We start from the raw sequence: 27,123 nt of genomic DNA, 5'->3' as shown, positions 1-27,123 counted from the left end.
CTGTGCATAAATGAATGCATGCAGGCATGAATAGATGAATGATTCCATGTGGAAACTCCAAGTGTGTACATGACAATGTGGTTTCTTTACAAATCTTTGCATCCTTGAACAAGTAAAACATTTCTTTATGTGAGAAATGCTTCAAAATTAGCTCTATGGAGTATTTGCACTGAACACCTTTGAAAAGTAAACTTCACTTTACATAGAAAAATCTAGGATCTGCCTCACAAATGGTGCAAATGTCCTATCGAATACATTTTACAATTTATATCCGGATTGGTTTCAAAGATGGTTACAACAGTTTCTGTTATCCTAGTTTGCAATGTAATGTCACCATCCCTCCCATGGAGAGGTGGAATCTGTCTCCCTTCCTCATGAATCAGAGTTGGCCTTGTAATTCCATTCAGCCAAGGGCTCACCGAGGAAATGATATTGTTCCAATTTCAGATCAGGCATTAGAGGCTTGTGACTCCCATTTTCCCTCTCTTGGAAGGCGGTTCTGAGACTGCTATGCTGCAAAGAAGCCTGAGATGTAAATACCCTGAGGAAAGAGAGGTCCAACCATGCCAGCTGTTGCCTGCTGATCCTGTCTTGCCTGCTGAATATAGTCACATAGTATGACCCATGTAAGACCAGCAGAGAAACAACCCAACCAACATTCAGTCTTATGAGAAATAATAAACCACTGTACTAAGCCAGTGAGGTTTTCGGGTGGTTTTTTATACGGTGGTAATAGGCAAATGAGATGTATCCATTTATGTCAATGAGGCAATCCAAGGCAATATAGGGTACTTCGTTATTCTTTTTTTTTTGTAGTATGAAGTATTCAATTGCCTAGTAACAATAATTAGTACATTATTAATAAAATATGAATATATGCCTAATTTCTTTCTGAGTGGCAAATAAGAATGAGGATCCATTAAATTCAAATATAGGTCCAGGAGGAACTGAGAGTCACAGTGCTCTGGCAGCTATTTGCAGGATTTGGGACTGGGGTGTAAAGTGGACACAGCCGGCTTACTTCCTGCCCCCTGGTGAACCCTGGCCCAGGGCAGCCCCTGTGAAAGGCACATATGGTGTGTGTTTATAAGGAGTGACAGGAAGACTCCTTTAAGTGGCCTCTTATGTAGCAGTCTCAGAGCACGTCAAACCTGTCTCTCTTCCTCCTCCTTAAATTACTACTTGCTCAACAGGTCCTCTATGAAATGAAGATCAAGACGGTCCTACAGTCTGGCCCCCGGAGCAATAATCATTATTTTTACCAATTAGTGTTCGTGGTAGGAATTGAAAAGCATCAGTCATAATGGGTTGAGAGCAGCATAATAATGATAATGATGATTATTGGGTTATTAAGGAGGGATCCTTCACTGAGCTCTAACTGTATCACTAGGAGTATGTTAACAAATTTGCCACAATATATACATGATGTCTCATTTAAACCTGCAACAGCCCTTTGAAACAGAAACTTCTATCTTCATATTAGGAAACCTTGGAGACAAAAACAAACAAACATCAAAAAAAAAACCCTCATAGGTTTAAATTTCTTTCTGTCCCATCTAAATGATCTGAACTAATCTGAAAAATGAGTCAGACCACTATCTCACAAAGAGTATTATGATAATTATCCCTTAACTGCATAATATATATTAAGTGCACAATATCTATTATTATTATTCAGAGAAGATGGAGGGTCAGTAGGACAAGTGACAAACATGGGTAACATTTTGATTGTTTCCACACTCTTACTTGTATCTACCAAACAAACCAAGGGTGTAACGACTTTATTCCTATCTTCTGTCTTACTTGTCTCATGACACATCTGTAATGTTAGTTGGTTCACACAAAGGTATTTTTTTCATGTTGTTCTCACACCTCTAAAGTGGCCTCATGATGGAAGTTCCATTAGCTAAAGAAGTTGATTAATCTGTAAGACTGAAATAAACTGTACATATCACATCTTCTTCTCAATAAAATTACCAGAAAATAAATCAAAAGGCTTCAGGTCTATCAGACTCCCTAAACTTATAATACAGAATTTTTTTGTAGAGTTTCAGTTTATAACCATAATATAACCATCATCTTCATCTTCATCATCATCATCATCATCAGCTTTTTAGAATTACTCCTTAAACCTCTTTTGTGAAGGAACCAAGATCATCTACTACCATCATCAACAAGACTGGCCCAGATATCCTGGTTTAAAGTATGCTTCTGATGATGATTAGCTAGCCAACTTTCACCTAGCTTTATGCTCTGCAAGGGTATGATCCAAACCATAAAATTATTCTTAGTTCTGGAGTGAATATGACTTTTCAAATTTCAACCTGCTTCCAGTAAAAGTGAAATTTTTACTGCTTCGTATGGCATTGCAGAGTGATGACAAAAAATTCATGTTTCCAATTTAAACCCATTCTTCTGTGATTTAGTATTCAGGCTTTGTTTTATGTGGTTCCAGAAACCTGGGAACAACATCCATCAGATATATTTGGCAGTGCCTGCCTGAAGAGAGCTGCTTTAAGAACCAGTTGAAGGGTCTTCTAATATGTTAGGCAAATACCTCCCTTTGAAAACCGATAAAATCCACATCTTCCAACACTAAAGGGGGCATGTCTTGGAAGAGTTCAGGGTTTGCAGCTTAAGGCTCCTGGCTCAAATCTGAAGCTCATCCATGGTTAAAATAAGACAGACACTGAATGGAAACAAACATATGTGTTATTGAAAGTCTGCAAAGTATAAGTGTTTTTAGCACTCTGTTTCAATTCAGCCCTTCATGTCATAGATTTGGTTACATCATGGGTTAATTCATTCAGCTCCATGCTCAACATCCACCTTCATATGGTTGCTAAGTCTTTTATTATTGGAGTCAGGTGGTCCACAAAGTAGTTTCTATGTTAGCTTTCCCATAACAGAGATATTCATGTTATTGCAAAGTTAGTCTCGTTTTCTAATACCTGCTTTAAAAAGAAATTGCTCTATGTTTGAATGATTGGGGAATGTTTTGATTTTTCAAAAATGAAATAACTAAGCATCAACTATCAAGGGTAGGTTTAATTAAAAAATATTTTTTTTCATAAAGAAAAATTCATTAAGTCTAACTTAATAACCTTAACTAAAGGCTAATAATAAGTTTCTTTTGTCAGGTTTGCAAGGCTGTTCAGTTTCATAGGTCAAGAATATAGACATCCCCACATGAACTCAGGCTCAAATTTTACCAAGAGTACTTGTTATTTTTCTAGTGCATTATATTTTCTTCCCTGATAGAAGGGAAACCCAGGAGCCCCCTTGATGTGAAATAGTACGTGGATTTCAATTCAACATCTCTCCAACTGCCAAATACTAATTTAATTCAATGGAATCTGTAGTTAACAGAGTTTAAGTGGCTCAAGTTGAAGAGAGGAAAGAACAATCAATTTACAAATTATGGACTGTTCATCTGAAGCATCTAATGGCCACAGGAGAGGAGATTCCAATTAAGGTAACTTATTTGACCTTAATGTTGTATTGGTAGAATGAGAGGCCTTGTCATGAGGAGGCAAAAAAAAAAAAAAAGATTAAGAAAACACCATTCAGAATTAGAAAGTCAATCATGATATTATCATCTGAATTGATACCAGCTTCTTTTTATCTTTTGAAATTAAATACACATTAATTCTACCACTTCTCTCTTGAAGAAACTAGTCAAGCACACCCACATGATAAAATCACATTTACTTAGATTTACTGGGGTTCCAGTGGTTGATAGGAATACATATATATTTTTTTACTATTCTGAACATATTAGTAGATTTAACATCTACCTTCAAGTTATTAGGCTAGAGATGAGTCCATTATACAAATATTTGGTTCATAAAAATATATTCTTGCCATGCATTGTTAAGCTTAAATCTGTTTCATAAATATTCTGTTTATTTTAAAAGGAATGATTGTATATTTTTGTATGGGATATTTATTTCTATGTTCTTTAACCAAGAAATAAAAGCTAGAAATGATGAAGGTAAGTGAAAAATATTTCAAGATGACAGATCAATGTGTGATTCAGAGCTTAAGGTGGATCCTAAGAGTGTTAAGGAACAAATTTGTCATTTCCCTTCCACAAACATTTGCTGATTAAGAGATTAGACAGAGTTCACATTTTTTAATCAATTACAAAGTAAAAACTGATTTGGGGGATGCTATGGAATTTTTTGTCACTGTTAGAAATAAAACACTTGAATGTGGCTTAAATATTTTCTAAGGGTCCGTTGTGGTTGAAGTTTGGTCTGCACAGAGGCACTACTGAGAGGTAGTGGACGCCTTTGGAGGTTCGGCCAGGTGGGAGATCCTTGGGTCATTGGGGTCAGGCCCTTAAAAGTAATTATTAAGCCCAAACACTGAGTTCCTCTTCTGCACACACATGTTCTCACTATGATTTGTTGCCAAACCAATGGGGCTACCTGCTCTTAGACTTTGAATCTTCAAAATTGAAAACTAAAATTATTTTTTTTGGTACTGGGGATTGAGTTGAGTACTCAGGGGTACTCAATCACTGAGCCACATCCCCAACCCTATTTTGTATTTTATTTAGAAACAGGGTCTCAGTGAGTTGCTTAGTGCCTCACAGTTGCTGAGGCTGGCTTTGAACTGGAGATTCTCCTGTCTCAGCCTCCCAAACCACAGGGATTATGGGTGTGTGCCACCACACATGGTTAAATAAACTTTTTTGTCTTTATAAAGATAGGTGCCCTGGTATTTCATTGCAGTAAGGAAAAGTTAATTAATATAGAGTTCTTTAAAACAGCTTATGTTATATGTCAGTCATATGTCTCCTTGAGACTATGAAAGTTACTCTCTGCTGCCATTTAATGCCCACCAGGTTGTACAGAGAAGTGATGCTCCATCCATGGCAGCCAGGAAGGAGAGAGAGCAAGAAGAGTGGGAAAAGACCATAGGAGAGCTGAATCCTTCTGGTACATGTCCCCAATGACCCACCTCCTCCTGCCACACCTCGTAAGACTACACTTATGACCCAGTCAGTTCATTATAAGTAGGGTGGATTGATTAGGTTAAAACTCTAATAATTAATCATTTCACATCTCAATATTCCTGCATTAACATAAGAACTTTGAGGAGATACATCATATCCAAGCCATGACAGGGAGATATTAAGGAGTGAAAGTGATCAAATTATGTTACGTACATGTATCAATATACCATAATAAAACTCATAATTTTGCATAATTAATATGGGCCAATAAAAACAAATTATCACATTGATTGTGAGCTGCAGAATTATTCATTTTATCCATGGACATGTATTTTGCTGATCCGAAAGACATCTAGTAAAAGAATCACAAAATGTCTTGCATTTGGCACCAAGAACAATACAATAAATTGAAATCAAATGTATTTGTTTATACAGAAAGGCAAAGACCTTGAATATTAAATTTTCAAGAATAAAGTGGAAGAATCAAACTGTCCAATTCTAAAGCTTATTATAGAGTCATCAAGATAGTGAAAAAATGCTATAGAAATGAGTATGTAAATCAATAGAAAAAAATAGGGTCCATACATAAGCACACATAAATATGTTCAATTGACATAAAATGTTATGCTCATATGAGGGAAGAATAGTCTTTTCAACAAGTGGTACTAGGAAAAATGGGAAAATCTGGCCCTTAACATTAAAAAAAATGAACTCAATATGAATCATAGACCTAAATGCAAGTAACTATTAAACTTCTAGAAGAAAGACATTGTGATATTCTGACTAGACATCAGTTTCTTAGGACAAAAAGGTGTAGATTGTGAAATAAAAAGGTTGCTAATGTTGTATTTCTTCAAAATTAAAACCTTTTTTTTTGAAACATTACTAGGAAAATCAAAAGTCAAGTCACAGAAAGAAAAACTTACAAAACGTATATTAAGGGACATTTATCCAGAATGTTTTAAAGAAAACAAATTCTTACAAGTCACTAACAAGAAGAAAAAACAGCTCAATATGTTTTTATTGAGTATACGCCCAATATCTCAGCAAATATTGGGCGTATACTTTCACCCAAAGAAGAGAAATCAATCACCAATAAGCACATAAGATTTTCAAAATCTTTGGTCATAAGAAAAAAAAAATTGAAACCAAAATGAGGTACCATTACATAACTACCAGGGTGACTACAACTAAATCTACCAACAAAAGCATTACACCAAGTGAGAGAACCTGAAAGAACCCCTTTATGGGAAATTCTTAAAAGGTGAAAGCATAGTGAAAGCAGATCAGCTGTGACCAGTAGTCAGAATCAAGAGTGGACAGTCACAAGAGCACAAAGTCATTTTGGGGGTAATAAACTTTTCTAAATCTTGATTTCAAAGTGATTGCATGATATATATTTGTTGAAATTCATTGAATTATACCTGCTGAATACGTGAATTTTTAAGAAAGTAAATTGTACTTCAAAAAAAGTTCATTTGAAAAAAAAATGTGAAAAAATGCACCTTGAAAGAAAAAGAATCTTCACCAAAGAAGCAAATTTGTAGTGGGTGTTGGTAAAGCAACTTGAAAATCCTGTAAAACACCCATGGACTTTGAGTTCCCCTTTTATTTGTACATCAAAAATCAATTGTGATACCCCTCAATAATTTCAAAGAATAGTATGTTCGCCAGAATGATCCTTTGCAATATGTATATGATCACCAGTCTTAACTAATTATTCTTTGATGATATGGCTAAATTTTATTCTTTTTAAAAAACACTTATTTCAAGTTTCTATTGACTGTGATTTAGTTAAGAAATACACGATTTTCTAACAATTTGTCAAGAAGCGTGTCTCTTATACAGGAAGCCTTAAGATAAAGCAGTACATTTCTTTCTAACATCTGTTCATGAGTTGGGAATTTTGCCCAATGGATTGTGTCCAATTTGGACATTTATCAAATCTCAGAAAGCTTAGTGCTTACTTTAAAATATATTTAATATTAGATTTTTGAGGATACAATGAAATATGAAACTAATATTATTAATGTATTTTAATGTCCTGGAGAATCCCTAAATTGGAAACTGGAGTTACAAAAAGTAATTTGTAAATTATGTTTAATGGTGTTACTCTAAAACACCATTAATATAAAACATCGTTCATATTTAAGGTAGATTTGCTTTATTCAATTTCAATGTGTTTAGTAGTACATTATAGTTACACATAATAGTGGTGTTCATTTTGGCAGAATCATACTTATATGGACCATAATTTGTTCCATTTCAGTCTCCATTACTTCCTCTTTCTTTTCCCTTCTGCCTCCCCTAGGCCTAGGTCCCCTTCCTCTACTCTATTGGTCTTCTTTCCATTTAATTCATTGGTTTTTTAAATTGGTGCTTTATAGATACATATAAAGATAATTCACTATAGTATATTCCATATGTGTACACAGCATAATCTGGTTAATTTCATAACAAAACTGTAGAACAACAGTCTTGAGAACTGGTTCTTGAATATGAGAAATTAGAAAAGTAGGAGATAATATCTTTGGATGTTCTGTAAGTGATATTTAGATATCCTCAACAACTTCAAATGTTAATAACAGTGGCTCCATATTTTTTAAAACTCACAAGTTAAATCTTTGCCTTTTTCCAAAATAGATTATGTCATCTACATGCTCTGAGGTTATCCTGCATAACCCAAGTGGGTCTCCCCAATACATGCCAATCAAATAAGGTGGACAGAGAAGAGAGAATACAAAGATAGCAGAGGGAACATGCATACATACAAAAGAGAGAATATTTGAGATGGAATTGGAGACTAGCTGGGGAGTATGAAAAATAGAAAAAAAATGAAAAGGAGAAAATCAAGCATTAATACAAACTCTCAAAAAGATACCAAAAATTTCAGTACAAGATAAAACTTTAAAATTTGAAAAAATAAAAAGGAAAAAAAGACATTGTCTAATATTAAAGGGGAAAACATGCTGGGCATGCCATGTAAGTTCTATCCCATATTTCTGTTTAATAGCTTGCAATTCAAATCCCAATGTGGCCATTTGGTGCTATGGAACTTTGAGGATATCACTGTTTTTCTTGAACTTCAGTTTCTTCATGTCTACAAAAAACTAACTATAGAAGGTACTGCAGAATTTGTAGGAGTATGGCCCAATCATCTGGTTATTCTTTTTCTTTCTTTTTCTCTCCAGGTGATTCTAATGAAAAACTAAGAAGACGACACTGGATTAGATAAGACCTAAGATTTTAGAGTTGTATTTTATACTGCATACTCCAAATCACCATAAATTCAAACTCAAATTGATACTTACAAATATTTTCTATCCCTCAAATTACATGGCAGCTACTATGCATACAGAAGTTTCTCAATAAATATTACATAATTCTAAGAACAGACACTTTTGTTTAAAATACAGAGAAAACAAAACTTCAGGGAAGTTATTAAGCCACAATCAATAGTAGAACCTGGGGAAGGTTTTTAATTAATCTAGAACCTTCCATTATACAGTATCTTATATTTTAGCTATCAATGCTATATTTTCCGTGTATGTAGTACAACTTTTTACGTCCTGTAATTCACTCTGTTACTTCTGGACAAGAAATTACCAGAGTCATGACCATAAAAATTTTATAGGATATTTCATTTAAACTTAAGGACAATCTAGTAGACTGTAGGTCTTGGATGAGAAGTTAATTCTGCCAGTCCCTGGAGCACTTGGCCATATTTGATCTCTATCCCAGAACCTTAGGCATTTGGGTCAATAAACAAAGTTTTCTGGCTTAGATCTTGCTCTGAAACAATCAGTGACACTTTACTTAACTATTTGCCTATGATTTTTCAGAACCTAATAAAATGTTTACTATACCTAACAGTGTGCATACCCTATCAGAAAGATTCTGCAGCAGTTACAAAGCTTAGAGATGAGGGTAGCAGGGTCCTTCTAGTCATTCACCTAGAATTCTGAGGGGTATTAATGGTCAACTATGAAAGAAGAATCAGCACCACACAAAGTTTGATTGTGACCAATTTTATTATATATCTGCATTCTTGGGTACTTTATGGTAATGTAGAATTCATCCAATATTTATTTTTTCATATTTAAAAGTCCCAAAGCAATAATTTTATACACAATGTCTTCCCAATAGTAGTCAACTTTGGAGATGATTTATACTGTAGCCTCAAGGATGCAAGAACAGTGAAGCAAATCTCAATGCCTAGTAAGTTTTTACAGATACCTGTTATCATGTTGAGCATAAAGCTCAAGATCTTCAGTCCTTTGAAGTAACTCTTCATCTAAAGCAAAAGAAATAAGCTTTGGAAAAGTTCACTTTTGAACCCTTCATGTCACCTTTTGTAAAAAAGCTTTATGTGTTTTAAGTTGTAAGATTCATGCAGTTTCTATTTTTTGCTGTTTTAGGCATGGCTAAATCATAACGGATTTTTAAAATCTAATTTTTGGTATGTGATTATTTCTCAAAATAACCTATGAAAACTATATCTAAAGGTTGGTGACTTGACACATGCAGTGCATTTAACATGCACAGTGTTCTAAACTGGTTCTGTTCTAAACAGCATATCATCAACCAGAAGGTGGATTCATTAATGGATCTCAACAAGGCTCTCATCTGAGAACTGAAATAGCAGAGATGAAGAGACGTACATGTTTGTCATATCAAAGAGGTAATCATTTGCAACTTTACAACCTTCTAAGATAAAAGATTGTATATCTTCAATTACTTCATTAAACTAAAACGTGGCTTGAAAAAACATAGCCTACTGGATACAAAGCATTCTGTTAACATTGCTGTTGAGTACCTTGTTTTATTTATTTATTTTTTGGTATATTTGCATATCACATCCAGGGCTACAAATTTTCCACAGTGCTTTCTGCCTCTTTCAAGTATAATAAAAGTAGAAATCTATAGAAGCTCTAAGGTTAAACAAACTGTACATTATACAAAAATTAACTTAATTTACACACAGTTAAAAAGTATTGGCAATGCCCTTTATAAATCTTAGCAAAGATTCATCACAAATGATGTTACAATCTATATACGTGGTCATCACCATACAAATGCCATTTAAATTTATGTTGTGCAGAACAGACTTATGTGTTAAGTGTACTCACATAGAATCAACAGTTTGTACCATAAACATTTCTTTTAAAGTAACAGTATTGGTAATATAAGGTACAGGATTTTCTTATTGCATATTTATTGATGCTGAGGCAGTTAGTTATGATACAATAATGCAATATCCATAATTATTTTAAATAAAAAAAACATTTTTCTCGCCAACAATATAAAGAATATTTTTTCCTAAAATCACACAGAACATTGCTACATACAATTTTATGCAAATACTGAAAGACATGACCTTAAGGCATCTGCTAGAAAAGCAGATGTGCATATTTATATTAACTAAATTATGGAAGAAAAAAAATATTGCACAAAATCCTATTATTTTGTAAAATAAAATACATCTCGGTCTAAATGTACATAATTTTGTATTCCTTAACCAGATCATAATGTTAACTGCTTTGCTCAAAACCAATCTGGCTTTTAAAGAAGTTTTATGAAACATGCACTAACCATATTACTGGGCTCCACATAGAAAAAATGTCAGTACTGACACAAGGTTTCTAAAAACTCTTTCCTATATTAAAAATTGCTCTGGGGGAATTAAACTTGGAGATTCATCTTACATTCCTGAATTTATATTCTCATTTACAAATATTTTCTTAGATTCAGATTCTTTGATGCTAAACAAAATGGAGTTCTCATTAGAAAACTTATTCATGAAAGTAATCAATCTGAATTTTCAAATAAAGAATGAAGGTCTACCGATTATAAGAATATTCAGTTTTCTCCTCTTGTTCAGGAATCTACTTCATCATTTTATTTAATAAATAATTCATTAGATTTCCTGGATTCTAGTATTAGAATATTAGCATAAAATCCTAATAACAGCATTGTCACTTAGTTTAATTTAAATGGAAGGACCTGTTTCTAGAGAATGCTATTATAAAGATAAGAGAAAAAAGTAAAAACTGGATTTTTTAAAAAAAAGTTAAATTATTTATTTATTCTAAGTTGTTATATATGAGGCAGAATGCAATTCATTTCATATTACAAAAACTGGATTCTTATCAACATGATTGGATTCTCGTCCACACCCTCACTTCTTACTAAACTGAATAAAGTGGCCCTAAGCATGGAAAAGGAGCATCATTCCCCACAGAGGAATAAGCCACTTGCTTATCTGACAGAAAATCAGTTAAACAAGGACAATCAGTCTCTGAAAGATATCTTAGCAGCATTATTATAATTAGCATAATGACTAGGAAAGTTAATGAAATCAGATATGGTACTTTAGTTCTGTACTTAGAACATGCTTTAGATTAAGCAGGTATTAAAAAAAAGAACATCTTTCTTGACTTTCGAATCTTAGGCTGATAACTTCTAAGCAAAGCACATTATTATATTATTATTTCAATACTTTTGCAATTCCTTTCAGAGCAAGAACAATGTTAATTATTTTATTTCACCTGCACCTTCAGTTATCGTACCTTGTGACTGGTTTTAAAAGTCCATATTTTTAAAACGAAGGAGTTATTAGTTTTAAGTTGGAAAAATAATCATGCTTTATTTAATAAATCTTATTGCCTAAGATTTGCTAAAGTAGTTAATCATAAAAATATGCCAGTTAGCAACATTTTCACTAAACAAAACAACAGCCGCTAAATTTATATACTATTTCTCTATTTCCCTGAAAGACCATGGATGCAATCTAAGGGCAAAACAATAAAAGCTACAGCAAGATTCAGGAAGAGTCATGACTCAGTTTAGAGGTCATATAAATGATCATATCACAAAATCAAAAGTCATTAAGTTTATATAATTTTGCTAAAGATGAGGTGCTGTTTTTTTTTGAAAAAATTTCAAACAGTGAGGGAATTTTTGTAATCTGGTTTAGTTAAAACAGAAAATATGGCACAGTAGAAAACAAAACTTATTTATTTCAGAATTCATGCTAATTTCACTTCATTTGCAGTATATCTACCTAAATATTGGGAAGCTAGTTTAAAAGCAGATTCTGAGTACTCAGAACTTTAATGTTTTGAGATGCCAATATCTGCTAATGGTCTTCTGGATTTTTTTTCAGAAATAACAGGTAGAATTTTGTTTTTGCTTTTGTCTTTAACAGAGTAAAACATCTAATTTTGTATGTAAAAATAAGGCACAAATCACTTTAAAATTCCTTAAGACAATTAACGCTATTTGTGAGTGGCTAAGTATCCTCAAAACAACATAGTATTAGAGCCAAACATGCTGTGAGATGACTGAAAGTTAGAAAAAGAACATAAATTTCTGTGGCCATGCTATTTGTTAAGAAGTCAATTGACACCCCAGTCTGGTCTGTTACACTCATGATCATCTCATTCTTCAGACTGAGTTCTGAAGGAGAAAAAAAATACCTCATTTCAAAATTTGTATTAAAAGATGGCTTTGTATTCTTTCACAAATAATGGAGCATTTGCCAAGCAGATTAACCATCAGAGTAGCCTTTTTTACTTCTCAATTAGAACAGCTCTTCTGATATATGGAGTTTTTTTATTGCATATTTCAATAAATTAAACTGGAATTTGAAATGAACATATAAAGGCAAAATTTGACAAGAACTCTGAATCTTACTTTTATGATAAAATAAAGATTAAAAACTTTTTCCTTAATATTAGAACCCATTCTTATAAGGAAAACAAGATTCATCTTCTTTTACAATTACGAATGATTAATCATCCTGATTACAATATACTCCTTTAATTTTGAAATGTAATTTTTAAAAAACTGACCTGAATAAATAATTTTAAGCAATGTTTTAAACAAACCTACTTTTAGATTTTTAACTGAAATTATACTTCTTCAGTAAATATTTGCAGTGGTGTCTTACTAGAGTTCTTGAATGGTTTCTCATACATTTTTTTTCTTTTTTCTTTAAAAAAGGTATTTTTAAAAGAATATAATCATGACTGAGGCTACAGAAAATAGGTATACAGAGATAAATTAGCCATAACATCACTAGTCTGCCCTACCACGAAGTAATTATGTAATTTAGATGAATTCCAAAGCTTAATAGTAAATTTGTGGGAGACAAATTTCCCATGAAGAATTCCAAATGATTTATTCCAATAACCCTCTGCCTAAAGGAGATGAAGCCTAACTCCTTCCTTCCAAAGTCCACAGTGTAGAAAGGGGGTTGAAGAATAAATTAATGTTGGAGAAGCCTGACAAATGTTACCTCAGCCAGGTTATCAACATCAACATCCACAAAACATGTTGATATAATGTGATGAAAATGACACTTTACTTCTGTGACCTGTTCCCCCCAAACCCATAATCCTATTGTGATTAGGAGGGGAAAAAATCAAACAAATTCCAAGAGGGGTACCCTGAAATATATCTTACCACTACTTCTCAAAACTGTCAAGGTCATCAAAAACAAGAAAAGTTTAAGATAAACTGCCACAGCCAAGAAGAGCCTAAGGAAACATGACAAATAAATGTAATATGGTGTCCTGGATGGGATGCTAGAACAGAAAGCATCCGTTAAGGAAAAACTGCAGAAATCTTAATAACGTATGGACTATCAATACTGGTTCATAATTATGGCAAATATATTCCACCGAAGTGAGATGTTAATAATCTAGGAAACTGAGTACAGGGCTATTGTGGGAACTCTCTGCACTGTCTTTGCAATTTTTCTATAAATCTAAAACTTCTACATACAAAATCAGTTATTTGAAAAAAAATAAATCTGAGATAATGATATGAAGCATTTTGATGGAAAATGATTAGCTAAGAAAAAAGACATGAAAATTTTAGTCTGGACAAGTTTACATTGCATTTGGCCTTCTTGCAGTGAACCCCTAGCTAGCAAAGGCATACACAGAGACTGAAAATGCTGTACGTGTCTCATTTGTAAACAGAAGTCATTAACTTCACATTGCAATTCAGCACTTCATATATTTCACTGAGTGAAAGGTAAATTTATAGCTTTATACCTTTTGGAAAACATGGCTACAGTGTCCTTATAAAAGCAAATTAAATATTTCCACAAGAGAGCTTTTGAGCCTTAAAAAATGAATTTTGATCTTAAATTGATGAATAGAAAAAGGCATTATTGCTCTGAAGGACAAATAACTTAGCTCTCGAAGTTTACATGTAATTTCATACATTATTAAAGTATGCTTAATATAGTTTTAAGATTAAGGCAATTAGTGGGTTAACAATTTCATCAGTTTCAGGCTAGTTTTGACATCCTGATCAGGTTCATGCTCAACCAGATTAGTACAATAGCTACTGGTTATATGCAAGAATTATATATGCATACTTAGTTTAAATAAATGAATGGCATTTAAGCACCAAATACTGGGAAATCATATGTTCAATACTTACTTTAGACATACATACAAACTAGTACCTGATTTAATAGCACAGTAGAAGAATTCACTTTACATTTTAAAATCGATGGATAACATACATATCCACAAGATGAACAAGTGGGGGAAATGTTTGTTCCAAATAAAAAAAAAATTAAATAGTAGCAAGAGTTATCATTCCTACAAATGATTTTGTTTACTACATAAATTTCAGGCAATCCCAAAATGTTTCCATAGAAGCTTAGATGCAAGTGAATGACCCTTAATTGGTGACTTAAGCTTGGTTTCCCCTTGTATTTTCTTCTGAAATGGTTAAACCTTGTTGGAAGTCAGATGACATGTGACATAATGACACTACTTCATGGAGCAGTCCAATATCTTCTGAAGTTGTTTTGACTTTCCCTTCTTTCTCCCAAGGAACGAAAGTAGATGGACGTTGCCCAAGGCTGGGCGCAAGCAGATCATCTGAAATCTGGCTTAGTGTTTCTTTCTTTTCTCTTCTTCCTTTATCAGTCTGGGATACTTCAGTGACAGCTATTGGAAAACTCAATCCTGCAGTAAGATCTGGCTTTTCCACCACAGTAGGGTTACTCAAATTGTCAGCACTGAGGTGTTTTTCACTGTTTTCCTCTTTTAGGATGAAGAGAGAATCTGTCAAGCCACTAGAGGAAACCCTCTTCCTGGGAGATGGAGGGAGGTGTTTACCATGGAGAGCACTATCGTCCTGCCCGAGATTCCACTCTGTTTGATCACCAGAACCTCCACATAGGAGAGCCAGGTTATTCTCACTAGGAGCATTGGATTTATTCTGAAAGAATAACAAATTCAGAACACTTTTAATAAGATCACAGCATTACTTTAGCAGCATTTTTTTCATTTTGAAATCAATGTTCATCTCTTTCAAGACTGGCAACTTAAAGTTCTTCCCAGGGGGAATTATAGCACTGACAGTTATTCTGACACCTCTAAATCGTTCTATGAACAGGAATGAAATGTGATGGACTTTGGTCTCTATGTCTTTATAATTGTCACCTGTCAAATTCAAACTAGACTATATAATTCATGCCAAGTTCTGGAGTCTCTTACAATCAGAACAGGGTTGCCATTGCTCATACTATTAACCTTCATGTACTTAAAGCATTTATTCAATTGTTTTTATTTTTAATTTTTTTTAATACCAGGAATTGAACCTGGAGGCATTTAATCACTAAGCCACATCCCCAAAGCCCTCCCCCTCCTTTTTTAATGTTAGAGTTGCTGTGGGCCTCCCTGAGTTGCTGAGGCTGACTTTGAACTCACAATCCTCCTGCCTCAGCCTCCTGAGCTGCTGTGATTCCAGGTGTGCAACACTGTGCCTGGCTTTAGTTCAATTTTGTTTAAAACACCATTCATTTTGGAAGTAAGAAGATGGAAAATGACTCAAAAAATCCATTTATTATACTTTTCTGAAAACCCAGGAAGTAAAATAAAAAGATAGAAACACTTAACATTTTAAAAATTCCCCCAAAGAAGACAACTATAAAATTAGATTATAAAAAAAATTACTTCCAGACAAAAAATTCAATTAATAGTAATAATCACCAGAATTAGGTTAAGTGTAAGGGAAAATATAGGAATTTTATTATTGGAAATAATTCTTAGTGATTAAATTATACCAGTTTTGAGGTTTGAACACCTATTTAGAGGTTAAATGCTTCCACCAACTAAGATTATAAGATCAGTCAATCACAGCAAGGGCAAGAATGTTTTCATTTACTTTTATAAGCTGAATGGTCAACTAACCGTAGGTTTGTAATCAATATCATCCATTGATCTAAAGAAATCCAAGCTCTTTGCAGCTGCCAGCTTTCCTTGATCTGAGCTATGTGTGCTCAGTGTGTCGAGGATCTCTCCTAACAAGTCCATTTCACCTGGATAAGGAATCATTGCTTTTGTTTCAACAGAGTCATCACTTTCATAAAAATAAGTAGAAGCTTCCTCGCCATCTTCAGAAGATAACCTGGAGAAAATAAAACATGCAATAGTAGGTGGACACCCTGAGATGCTGTGTCTCAGCTCACCAACCACATTTAATCAATGAGATGGTTTTAAATCCATAGCAGCATTTCACAGTGGAACAACACAAAAACCAATAACTGGTTCATGGTCAAACTAATTGTTCTTAGTTATTTATGCACCAATTCAAGTACTGGAAATTTAAGTACATGCATTAAGAACCAAAAGTTTATGGTACCTTAGCCATCTAGAAGCAGCAGGGCTTTTCACAGCATTTAATCCTGTGGGATTTGGGCCCTTTACCTTAGAAATATTCACATGAACACTTAGAAAGTTTGTAATAGCCCAAGTTCACTTTCAATATTTTTATATGGTTTTCATTCTATTTACTCACTTATTTTATAGAGAAATGCATATTTTTTTATATAAAACATTTATTTAATGTAGAAAAATACTGTCTATTTTGTCATTCCCATATATCAAAATTATTAAGAAGTCTACACTATTATTTCCCTTGCCTAATAATATAATTGATTTTAACATTTGTACTAAATTTTTATATTCTGATATTATCCTGTACTGAAATGTCTCACTCAATTCAATTTGATTATCACCTTTCCTCATATTTAAACTTGCCCCTTTCAGCATAAGGGTAAGAGCCTAATTTAGGTGTCTTCTTTATTTTTATCTTTACCTTTATCTTTATGTCTTCTTTATCACCATCCCAGATAGTAAAGTCTCTAGACATTGCTGCTTTCCAAGAACAAGGTATTTCAGGCCTGTCTTTCTTTCCTGTCCCAAGACATTCTCCACAAAGTTCCCAAGAGCACTGTTTACTTTTGCGGAAGGACACTGCAAGGGAGTAAAACCTGAGCTCCAGGAGTGTGCATTCTTTGAGACATCCTTTGTAGCCTAAGGCTTTGCTACCAAGCCACGCCCTGGGTAGGACACCACACTCCATGACTTACTTGCTTGCTCTTTCAATGTCGTCCTCCTCATCGTCATACAGAACACCATCCAGGCTCTTAAGAGGCCTTTTTAAGCGTGCCTACAAAGAAATTGAACAATAAAATGACTTTCAGAGTTTAAAACAAATATCTTTAGTAAATTTTAAAGTAACAATGTGATTTTATCAGGAACATTTTCAAAAGAAAGTTTTTGAAGGTTACCCAGTAACTTGGCAAACAAGGAAAGAAGAAATGAAAGAAAACAGTTGGTATTCATCTCAACACTTAATAGTTCTGCAAACTAATAATGAAAAATAAATCAGTGGACTGAACACACACAAGCACACAGTTGCACAGACCTTGATTTACGTATATTTGACTGAGTACCAACCGTACCTCCACCATGCACCTGTCACACAGTATTAACAATCATCAGTATTTGCCTAACTTGTCTTTCTTTTATTCCCTGCTCATACTCCTCCCCCACCCCAAGTATTTTAGAGCAGTACTTCTCAATCCTTAGTGTGTACATAAATCTTTTAGCAATTTATAAAAAGATAAATGTAGGTTCTGGTTCAACAAAGATTCTGGGGGTTTTGAGAGTTCTCATGACTTATGATAACCACTGACTAAATCCATCATTTCTTTAGGAACTGCAAAATTATGCTTTTCTAGAGCATTCCTTCTATATTAATTTCAGGGCATTCTCTAAAGAACAACTTTCTTTAGCTATCCCAAAGTGCAATGTGCATGGGAAGAGAGAGGATAAATCACCAACTGTTTCATTTTATTTAACAATTTTTAGAGTAATGAGTTAGTTCTCTAACAATTTCTAAAAGTGAGCCATAAGGACTTTTTATAAGCATGACATATTATTTAATATGGTTCAATACACCATAGTTATTATTATTCTTGGTGTTCAAACTGCCCCATTTTAAAAATTTAAACCATAATTTTTTTTTTTTTTTTTTTGTGTGTGTGTGTGTACAAGTACCAGGGATTGAACCCAGGGGTGCCTAGCCACTAAGCACCCTAGCCCTTTTTTTAATTTTTAAATATTGAGACAAGGTCTCGCTAAGTTGCTTAGTGCCACATGCTAAGTTGCTGAAGCTAGCTTTACACTTGTGACCTCCTGGCCTCAGACTCCCAAGCCACAGGGATTACAGGTGTGTGCCACCACACCTAGCTACACCATGATTTTGATTTAAAAATAGCCTTTATCTTTTAGAGATAGAACCTGAAACATTTACAGATTAAATTATATACTGTTGGTTTTCTCTTTTTTTAAAGATAGAAGACACACACACACACACACAGAGAGAGAGAGAGAGAGAGAATTGTTTAATATTTATTTTTTAGTTCTCGGCGGACACAACATCTTTGTTTGTATGTGGTGCTGAGGATCGAACCTGGGCCTCACGCATGCCAGGAGAGCACACTACTGCTTGAGCCACATCCCCAGCCCGATATACTGTTGGTTTTCTACTTCAAAATAATACAGTGATGGAAGAAGGAGCATGCATGAGCTGACCCTGAGTTGACTGTTACTGAAAGTACATGAAAGAAACCTGGGAAATATTAATAAGTGTCTCTCTACTACTACACATATTTGAAATATTTCAAAATGAAACTTTAAAAAATTATCCCATCCTTCATCAGTGGTAGCTCTTTAAAGTTGGTTCCTGTGTTCTTTGACATAACCTCAGAAAAGATTCCTAGTTTTTCTAAGTGGAAAATGACATTTAAAGGCCAGAATCTGTATGTTTTAGTTGCTTAAGAATGCATGCTATTGTTTGAGACAGGCAACAGTGAACATGAATGTGTACACTTCAGCCATGAAATCACAGAGAAATAATTTTCTGTCTTCTCATTTTTATTTTCCAACCCAGATAACTGCCTTTATTGCACCTAAAATTAATAAGCAAGTTTCTGCAACCTATAGCACTGATCTATTCTTCTCTACTCCTCTAAGTTCCCTGTAAGGCTGGTGATTATAAATATATTTGGGGAGGGACCAGGGTGCATGTAGCTCAGTGGTAGAGTGCTTGCCTAGCCCATACCAGGCCCTGAGTTAATCCCTACTACTGCAAAAGAAAAAAAAAAAAGAAAGAAAAGAAAAGAAATAAAGGGGATGACCTAAAACCGTAGTATCACTTTACTATCATACTACTGTAAGTTGGAGGTTTATGAGTTAAGTGAAAATTTGCAGAATCACCACTCACAACATTATTTCTTTGGGGAAAATATATTTCATCCCCCAACTCACAAAATATAATACAATTCTTTATTTCTAAAGACAAGACATTATTATTGCATTGAACCCCGTATACGGCATTATGCCAGCCAATTGGTCTTACCTTTAACTTTTTGATGAAAGAAATCAAAATTAAAACTAAATGAGCAAAACTATAAGAAATCTGGGACTTTATGTTGCCATTTGTTAATATCATTAGAATTTAAGAACTAATAGAAGAGGATGATCAGAAAATAAATATATAACAATATATAGAGTATTTTACAAAGCATTCTCACATATATACGGGGTTAGGTCCTGGGAATACAGAATTGAATTAATTAAATTCTTCCATTAAGCACTCACTTAGTGTCTAAAGGACTGTACAAGAAATCTGGAAGAATACCCACATAGGCTTCATAATATACCCAAAGTCACACACAGTCAAAAATAGGAACCAGAAAACCGAATCCATGTCGTTCTCTGTTGTGTTCCAAATCCTTAGATCATTTTCTTCCCTAATAGTTTACTTTATATCCTACAGCTTCCTGCATATATTGTAGATGATTTTATTTCAATTCCAACTTTTTAAAAAATGAAGCTACTATTTTTTTTCCCGAAATCTGTAGCATCAAAGTCATAATGTGGGCTTCATAAGCACATCTGAATTAGGATTTCATATTTCCTACCTAGACCAGGGTTCATCACTTCTATATGGGAATGGTATTAAACAGTGTATCCTGTGATCAATTTCCAAAACATAATTATAATTAGAAAGAAAAAACTGATTAATATATTAATAATTTTCTATGACTGTTAACCTTTGTCTAACAGAGTTTTGCATCTGCTAGCATTTCAATATTTCCAACGACCTATGGACTGTCCTTTGTATTATCTCACTGGTTTCCTCACTAATTAACTAAATAAAATGATTCATAGTTTTACTTTTTGATAATAGTTATCCTTTGTTGTAGGCAGTTAATGTTTTCTGAGTAAATGAGTATCATACAAAGTAGATAGTTTCTGTTGAGTATTTATTCAAAGTATTTATTCAATGAGTTAAACAACTAGTAAGAAACTACCCTACTGACTGACTAACATAAGCACTTTAAGGATCCATGAGGTATAGATGACTGTTATATTCATTCCTTCAACAAAGATTAAAGAAGTGCCTTCCATGTGCCAGGTACTGGGCTAATGCTAGAGGAACAAAGAAGAAGGCTCTCTGCCCTCATGGGTATTACCTTCTAGTAAATTACACATGAATTAAAGTGAATAATCATACAAATAAGCATAAAATTATGACTAAAATTAACTTGTACTAAGCTGTGATTGCAACAAAAGCACTTTGACCTAACCTGAGAGGTCAAAGGAAGTCTTTCTCTGAAAGATTTTTTGAGTTGAGCTCTCAACAGTTAGCTGATTTTAATGAGATGATGGTAATAGTTAACAATACATACAAAGTGTCTGTGGTGGGACCATCAGGGAAAGTGGTGTGCTGTGAATTAACTTGGTACACAGGGCTCCTCAAAGGGCCCATTAAACTTTGCAGTTACCTTTTTGATCACTAGATGGCAGACACACTCTAAAAAGGCAAAAGGCTGGAAAAATTTAAATTCATGGTGGTTATATGGAAGTGGAGGAGGTCAGAGATCTAGCAAGCAAGTGAGAACTTGGTGGGATAGGCAAGGAATATATCCTAGACTTGTAGGTCCAGATTATGAAGAATAATATTAAAAGCTACTTAATCAAATCTTAATTGAGAACCTACTGAAAGCAAGGTAGTAAGCCATGCCTCTTAGCATCTCTTCCTTTATAAACATTCACTAAGCACCTGCAGCATGCAAGCTATTTTCTTCAATGCTATGAGTCATATAAAAGAAATGAAAAAGATATTTCTTCTTCAGAAGACATTAAAAAGTACAAGACAAAAATGCTAAAATCCTGAATGTAAGATTTTAAAACTTACTCTTCTCACTGCATGAATGTAATTCAATTAAGACTTTAACAGACAGCATAGATGAAAACTTATGTAAATTACTGATCAGACATTATTTAAAGTAATTATGTAATGCTAGTTATAATTAATGTCAAATAGAAACATTCTTAATAATGAAAAGATAGGTTCAGTGTATAGACTAGTAATGCTAACAATATAGAACTGCAATTACATACTACAAACAATAGTAAATTCTTGGATCAAGTAAGGAGGTATAGAATCTTCTGAAGTGTGCTTGCTTTGGCTGCTCATCTACTAAAACTGAAATAATAAAAAGTTTCTGGACTAACACTGGGTTATACTAACACAAGTTACATAGAGGATGTGCTATTAGCAACTGTCTTGGAAACCAGTACTATACAAAATAAAGGCACATTTTGGGGATGTAAAAACACTCATAAAAATGAAATAAAGAATATGTATCACTTTGATACAAAATATTAAAATGAAATAGGAAACAAGATGTCATACATCCTCAATCAGACTCCTACTAGGTTCTGAACACACATAACCATAAAATTAAATTCTGCTTCCATGAAAATGTAAAATACACATCTAGAATATATGAAAATTCATGAAGTGAATACTTGATTTGGAAAAATGTATTGAAAAAGAAAGGCTATCAGTACGGGATGAAAATTATTAGAGAAAATCCTACTAGAGAAGTTAAACATATAGCTAGAAATTGATTGAAATAAAGTTGGCTGGTGAAGACGAGAAGAGAAACTATTTTATATGAAAGAAAAATCATAAGAAAACCTTAGGGGTAGGACTAAGTTGCAAAACCATACAACTCAATGTCTGATGAAACCTCAAGAAGTAAGTCTTGTTTAGCTGATTAATAAAGCTAAATGTTTTCTTTCTTTTTCACTATAATGGTCTCCAGAAAGTGTATCATCAGACTGTAGAAAGGTGAAAGAAGTCTTCCAGAAGCAACAAGGGCCAGGTGATCTGCAGTAACCATTTTGATCACTAGATGGCAGACAAATACAAATAAGGCAAAATACAAGGTAAATTTAAATTCTTGGGCTGGGGTTAGATAGGGGAGATAAGGAATATAGACAGATGAGCAAGAAAATGAAGAAAATGGAATTCTTATACTTCATAAAATTAAGGTGTTTTTAATACATGAATTATTGAAGGTAGATGTAATCTTTGCTACTGCCCCTAATTTGGAGTTGAGGCAAACTGTTGTCCAAAAGTTTCACTTTGCTTACCCCCAAGTCTGAAAGAAATCTCTGAGCTTATGCATTTTTCATTCAAAGACAAAAATACCTGCATGAAGTGCTATGAGAATAAATGGTGAATGTCACATGAGGCTAGGTCAGTAAGAAGATTCTGAAGTGGTCCTGACATGTTGAGGACCCTTTCCCAATTCTCCCAGATCACAGTGATTTCTTATTCTTTGTCAGCTTTATTCACTTTATTTCTACTACTCAAAGGTTACCTGGTATATGTTCCCTTGTAAAATCAGTATATCATTTTTAGTTCATTCCTATCTTACCAAGCCCTTGAGACCAAGAATCTTGTCTTTTAATTTCTTTTGCTTCTAATTCCACTTTCATCTGCAATGCAGAAAGCTGCAAGAGAATGTCACTCCCACTCTGACAATGAGAAAGGGCTGGAAAATCTAAAAAATAAATTGTAATTGTTCTTGAGCCTCTCAGGGTCCTGAGCTGCCAGGTAACTAAATACACTGAATTTCATATATTTCAATCTCTTCGAAAGAGAGATGGGAGACAGGACCAATTTCACCATTTGCAAAGCACAAGGAAAGAGAAAACTGCCATATAACCAGGTAAGAAGAAATCTGCTAAAATTTTAATAGTCTTAGAGGCCAAGTATGGGCCAACATGTTAATTTGGAATAGCTGGGAATGTCAAAGACAAGGGGAGTTTGGCTCTTTTCCAAACATAAATGTCCATAATTTTGTTTGCTAATTGGGCTACCTCACTACCCAGTGCTCATAAGAAAGACTGAGGTGAAGATGGGAGACTGAAGAGCTCCCTTACTAGTTCAGGTATGCAGAAGGTGACAAGCTCAGCGACAAGTAGGAAGCCTCAATTTCTTTGAGCCTTCCTTCACATCCAACAGAGAAGCAAAATCTCTGTGTCTTAAGGAGGAACAAGAAACTCTCTTAAGCAAATGATTTTACATTGATACCAAGCAGAGGTCTATTCCACGAGGGAGGTACAGGTAACTCTCATCCACCCTGGATGAAATACAGACCGATGAAGTTTGTCTATCACAGGGAGGAGGGAGAGGGCTACTAAGACAGTCCGCACCTGAAATAAAGGGGAACATAGTCCCCAAGACTGAAGCTGGATACAGCACAGAAAAGCCCTACGGCCAGGACCAGGAAACAGCGGCTATGGAGGGTGAAAAACATGGAGAGGTTCCCCCTGTCCCCATTAGCCCAGTGTGGCTCAGATGTAAAAGGTCTGCTGATAGCTGAGAGTGAAGTAGGAACACTGAGAAAACCTAGTAACTGCACTGGCAGGGCTCCACCCTAAGGACAAGACAGCAACCCACTGAAGGAAATGATATCAACAAGAAAATCCAAATCCAGTGCAACTTCTGGTAGACTCAACCTCTTAAACTAACAGCATTACAGAAGAAGAATCTTGCCCATTTCTGGATGTAAACAATTTTTTGTATCCATGGGGCCCAGTACTCAATTAAGCATTATGAGACATGAGAAGAATAAAAAGGATAAACAACATACCTGAATAGACAGGCTGATAGCAGAGAGATGAAATCTTTTTTTAAAAAGTGAAAATGATATGAAAAAAAGAAACAACAGAATATGAGAGTTGAATTGTTTTAATCAGCTCATCAACAGACTGAAGAAAGACTGAATTTCAAAACAGGTCAATACAAATTATTCAAAATGAAACACAAAGATTAAAGAAAGCAAGGAAAATGAAACAAAAAAACTATCAGCAAAAAAGAGCTGAGGGGTATTATCAACCAGTCTAATTCATACTGCTTCTAAAACATAATAGGCATTAATTCTTCCTTTTTATTTTTTCTGGTGGTTGTTGTTGTATTTGATAGAATGGAAATAATATTACCTCATATTTATGAAACTTCTAGTGAGTGTTGGAAGAACAAATTTTGTCAGTATATAACACCCACAATAATTCTATGGAAGTGAACATAATCATCACCATGTCATAGACCTGAAGGCTAAGAGGCTTGGGGAGCTCAAGAAAGTTGCTCAAGTTCATAAACCATCCAAGTGGTTTCTAACAACTGATGAGGGTGATGGTTAAAAAAGTAAAAGGGAGAATACATGTCTTTTGAAGTGTTGAAAGGAAAATAGTACTTTATATTCTTTATCATATCACTTTTTATACATGAATATATTCATATTTACTTTTCTATGTTCTGTTTTGTAGCCTTAAGAAGTGTTTCAAACTTAACTGAATGTACAAAAAAAGAGTAAATGCCCTATATGTTGTGATGCTGCATTATATATAAAACTGTGTGCATATATTACATTTTTGTCTCTTGAAAAAAAAAAGGTAAAAGGGAGAGTGAATACGAAGGTCAAAGGAGGAAAGGCTTTCTGAATTTGTAAATGAAAGTTCTCAGAAGCCACAAAGAGGTAAGTGATCTTGAAAACTGTCAATCAGCAGTCACTAGATATTCATATAGTTGAATTAAACTAGACTCCAGGATGGTGTGTCTATTCTGTCCATATTGCACCACTAATTACATTAATAAAAGCTTATTTTAATTAATATTAAGTTGTTCTAGAATTTGACTAAAGAAATACCTTTATTAGACAGAATGCTAGAAATCAGAACTAACCCCATTTATAGAGAGCTTTTTACTGAGCAGAGATTAGGAGTTTAAAACCATCCTGGAAATGAAGTACTTTAGTTTCATTTCTCCATTGTTGATCAGAGACTTTATAAAATTCACCCCATGGCAACACTGCTGGGTACCCTAAGATGGTCTGTCACTGAAGTGTGTTAATAGGTGGAAAGAAGGTCATTACTCGCAGGAGGTCTCATTATTCACCTGAGTGGGTACAAGAAACATGGCTGCAAACAATATTTTTAAGACAACTTTTAAAGGCTGTTTATATAGCAAGTGATTTAAAATACTTTGTTCCATAATTTTTGATCTTTAATATTTGAAAATGCAAATATTGCCAATGATCTTGCAGTAATTTTTCAGGGCCAGATTATTATTGGTCAGTATAAACACAATTTTACAAGACTGATAAATAACATTCTCAAAGCAAAATAAATAAATATATCAGTAAACCTTTGATAAATGGCAATCTATTTCACTTTTGTTGACAGAGTTTCAATATTTCAACATTTAAAAAAGGGTTCTTATACATGTCAAGTCCATTTGTCTTATATTCTCAATAAAACACAGAATTTGGTTTTCTTCATTAATTAATTTGAAGATGAACTTCTAGCTGGGATAAAAAATTCAGAAGTCAGCATTAATCAACAGAACCATATTATTTCCATATTATTAAACCACTTTAATAAATTATGCTTTTAAAAAGGATTAAAAAATATTTGATTAGGAAAATAACTATAGATACATTTTACTTATCAAATTTATCACACAATATATTAAGTGTATATATGTGCATGTGTGATATCACACGTAGGTACAGAGAGATTTAAAATGTATATGTGTGTGTGTGTGTGTGTATGTTGAATATAGTCAAAATTTCAACAGACATTGCACTGATATTTTGGTCTCAGAATCAAATAATAACCAGTTTTTAAAAGCATTTATTACAAATGTCAGAGACACTGATAAAGCCACAAAGGGAATAGATTTCTGTGAAATGACTAGTATTATATTCCAATGTTAGAAAAACCATAAAGAACTTTCAGAGAAGGCTGCAAACATAGTAGCCCTATGTGTAATTGGCATGGGGGCACAGGCTAACTTAAGATATTTATGTATCATTCTACTGTTTTATGTTATGTATTAAGAATATAACAATGTGTATAGATATAAATCAGGCTCAGATTATAATAAGATTCTATTATACTCCTGTAGTTATATATCTATTGACATTTCTGGCAATTTCCCTCTCAGGGGACACTAAAAGGCAGCAGGAGTAACCTCTACAAAGGAAATGACTGGCTTTTCCTTTCATCAACATTAACATTGATCTCTGACAAACTTTAAAAGCACTTCTCTACACAAAACCAGAGGAAAATCGCCATTTCTTTATCCTAAGATGCCTGAGAGAAAATAAGAATTTGTCTGCAAAATTTCGGTTTGTTTTTTTTTTTAATAGAGAGCTGTTGTTAATCAGAATGCTACAAATTAAAGAGGTACTCGTTTTAAAAAAAGAAACTTCAAAAACTAATCCGGATGAAAAACAGGGAGGAGAAATATTAGTTTTGTGATTCCACATAAAGAGTGGTAATATTCATTAAATTTACGAAGTGGAAAAACTGAGTACCTTTATTTTTGTTGGGAAGATTCTGTAATAAATAATAGTTGTTTGTGACAATAAATTTGAAGGGTAAGATTATAACATTAGGGAGTTACATTTT

General features: G+C 33.8%; 1 protein-coding gene across 1 annotated transcript in view; it reads right to left on the bottom strand.

Moving 5' to 3' along the window:
- Window positions 1-8,975: 8,975 nt before the first annotated feature.
- The window catches only part of Dennd1b (DENN domain containing 1B), a 245,765-nt gene continuing 227,617 nt past the window's right edge, over window positions 8,976-27,123 (bottom strand). The window contains exons 20-22 of the mRNA XM_027945669.2: window positions 17,367-17,446; window positions 16,186-16,402; window positions 8,976-15,211 (exon numbers count right to left, since the gene is read on the bottom strand). Of these exons, the coding sequence (XP_027801470.2) occupies window positions 14,678-15,211; window positions 16,186-16,402; window positions 17,367-17,446 (831 nt within the window). The 3' untranslated portion in view covers window positions 8,976-14,677. The remainder of the gene's footprint in view (window positions 15,212-16,185; window positions 16,403-17,366; window positions 17,447-27,123) is intronic.

The sequence above is a fragment of the Marmota flaviventris genome, chromosome 12, assembly GCF_047511675.1.
Source record: "Marmota flaviventris isolate mMarFla1 chromosome 12, mMarFla1.hap1, whole genome shotgun sequence".
NCBI classification, from domain to species: Eukaryota; Metazoa; Chordata; class Mammalia; order Rodentia; family Sciuridae; genus Marmota; species Marmota flaviventris.
The sequence above is the reverse complement of the archived record's forward strand: the minus strand, read 5'-3'. Positions and strand labels throughout refer to the sequence as shown.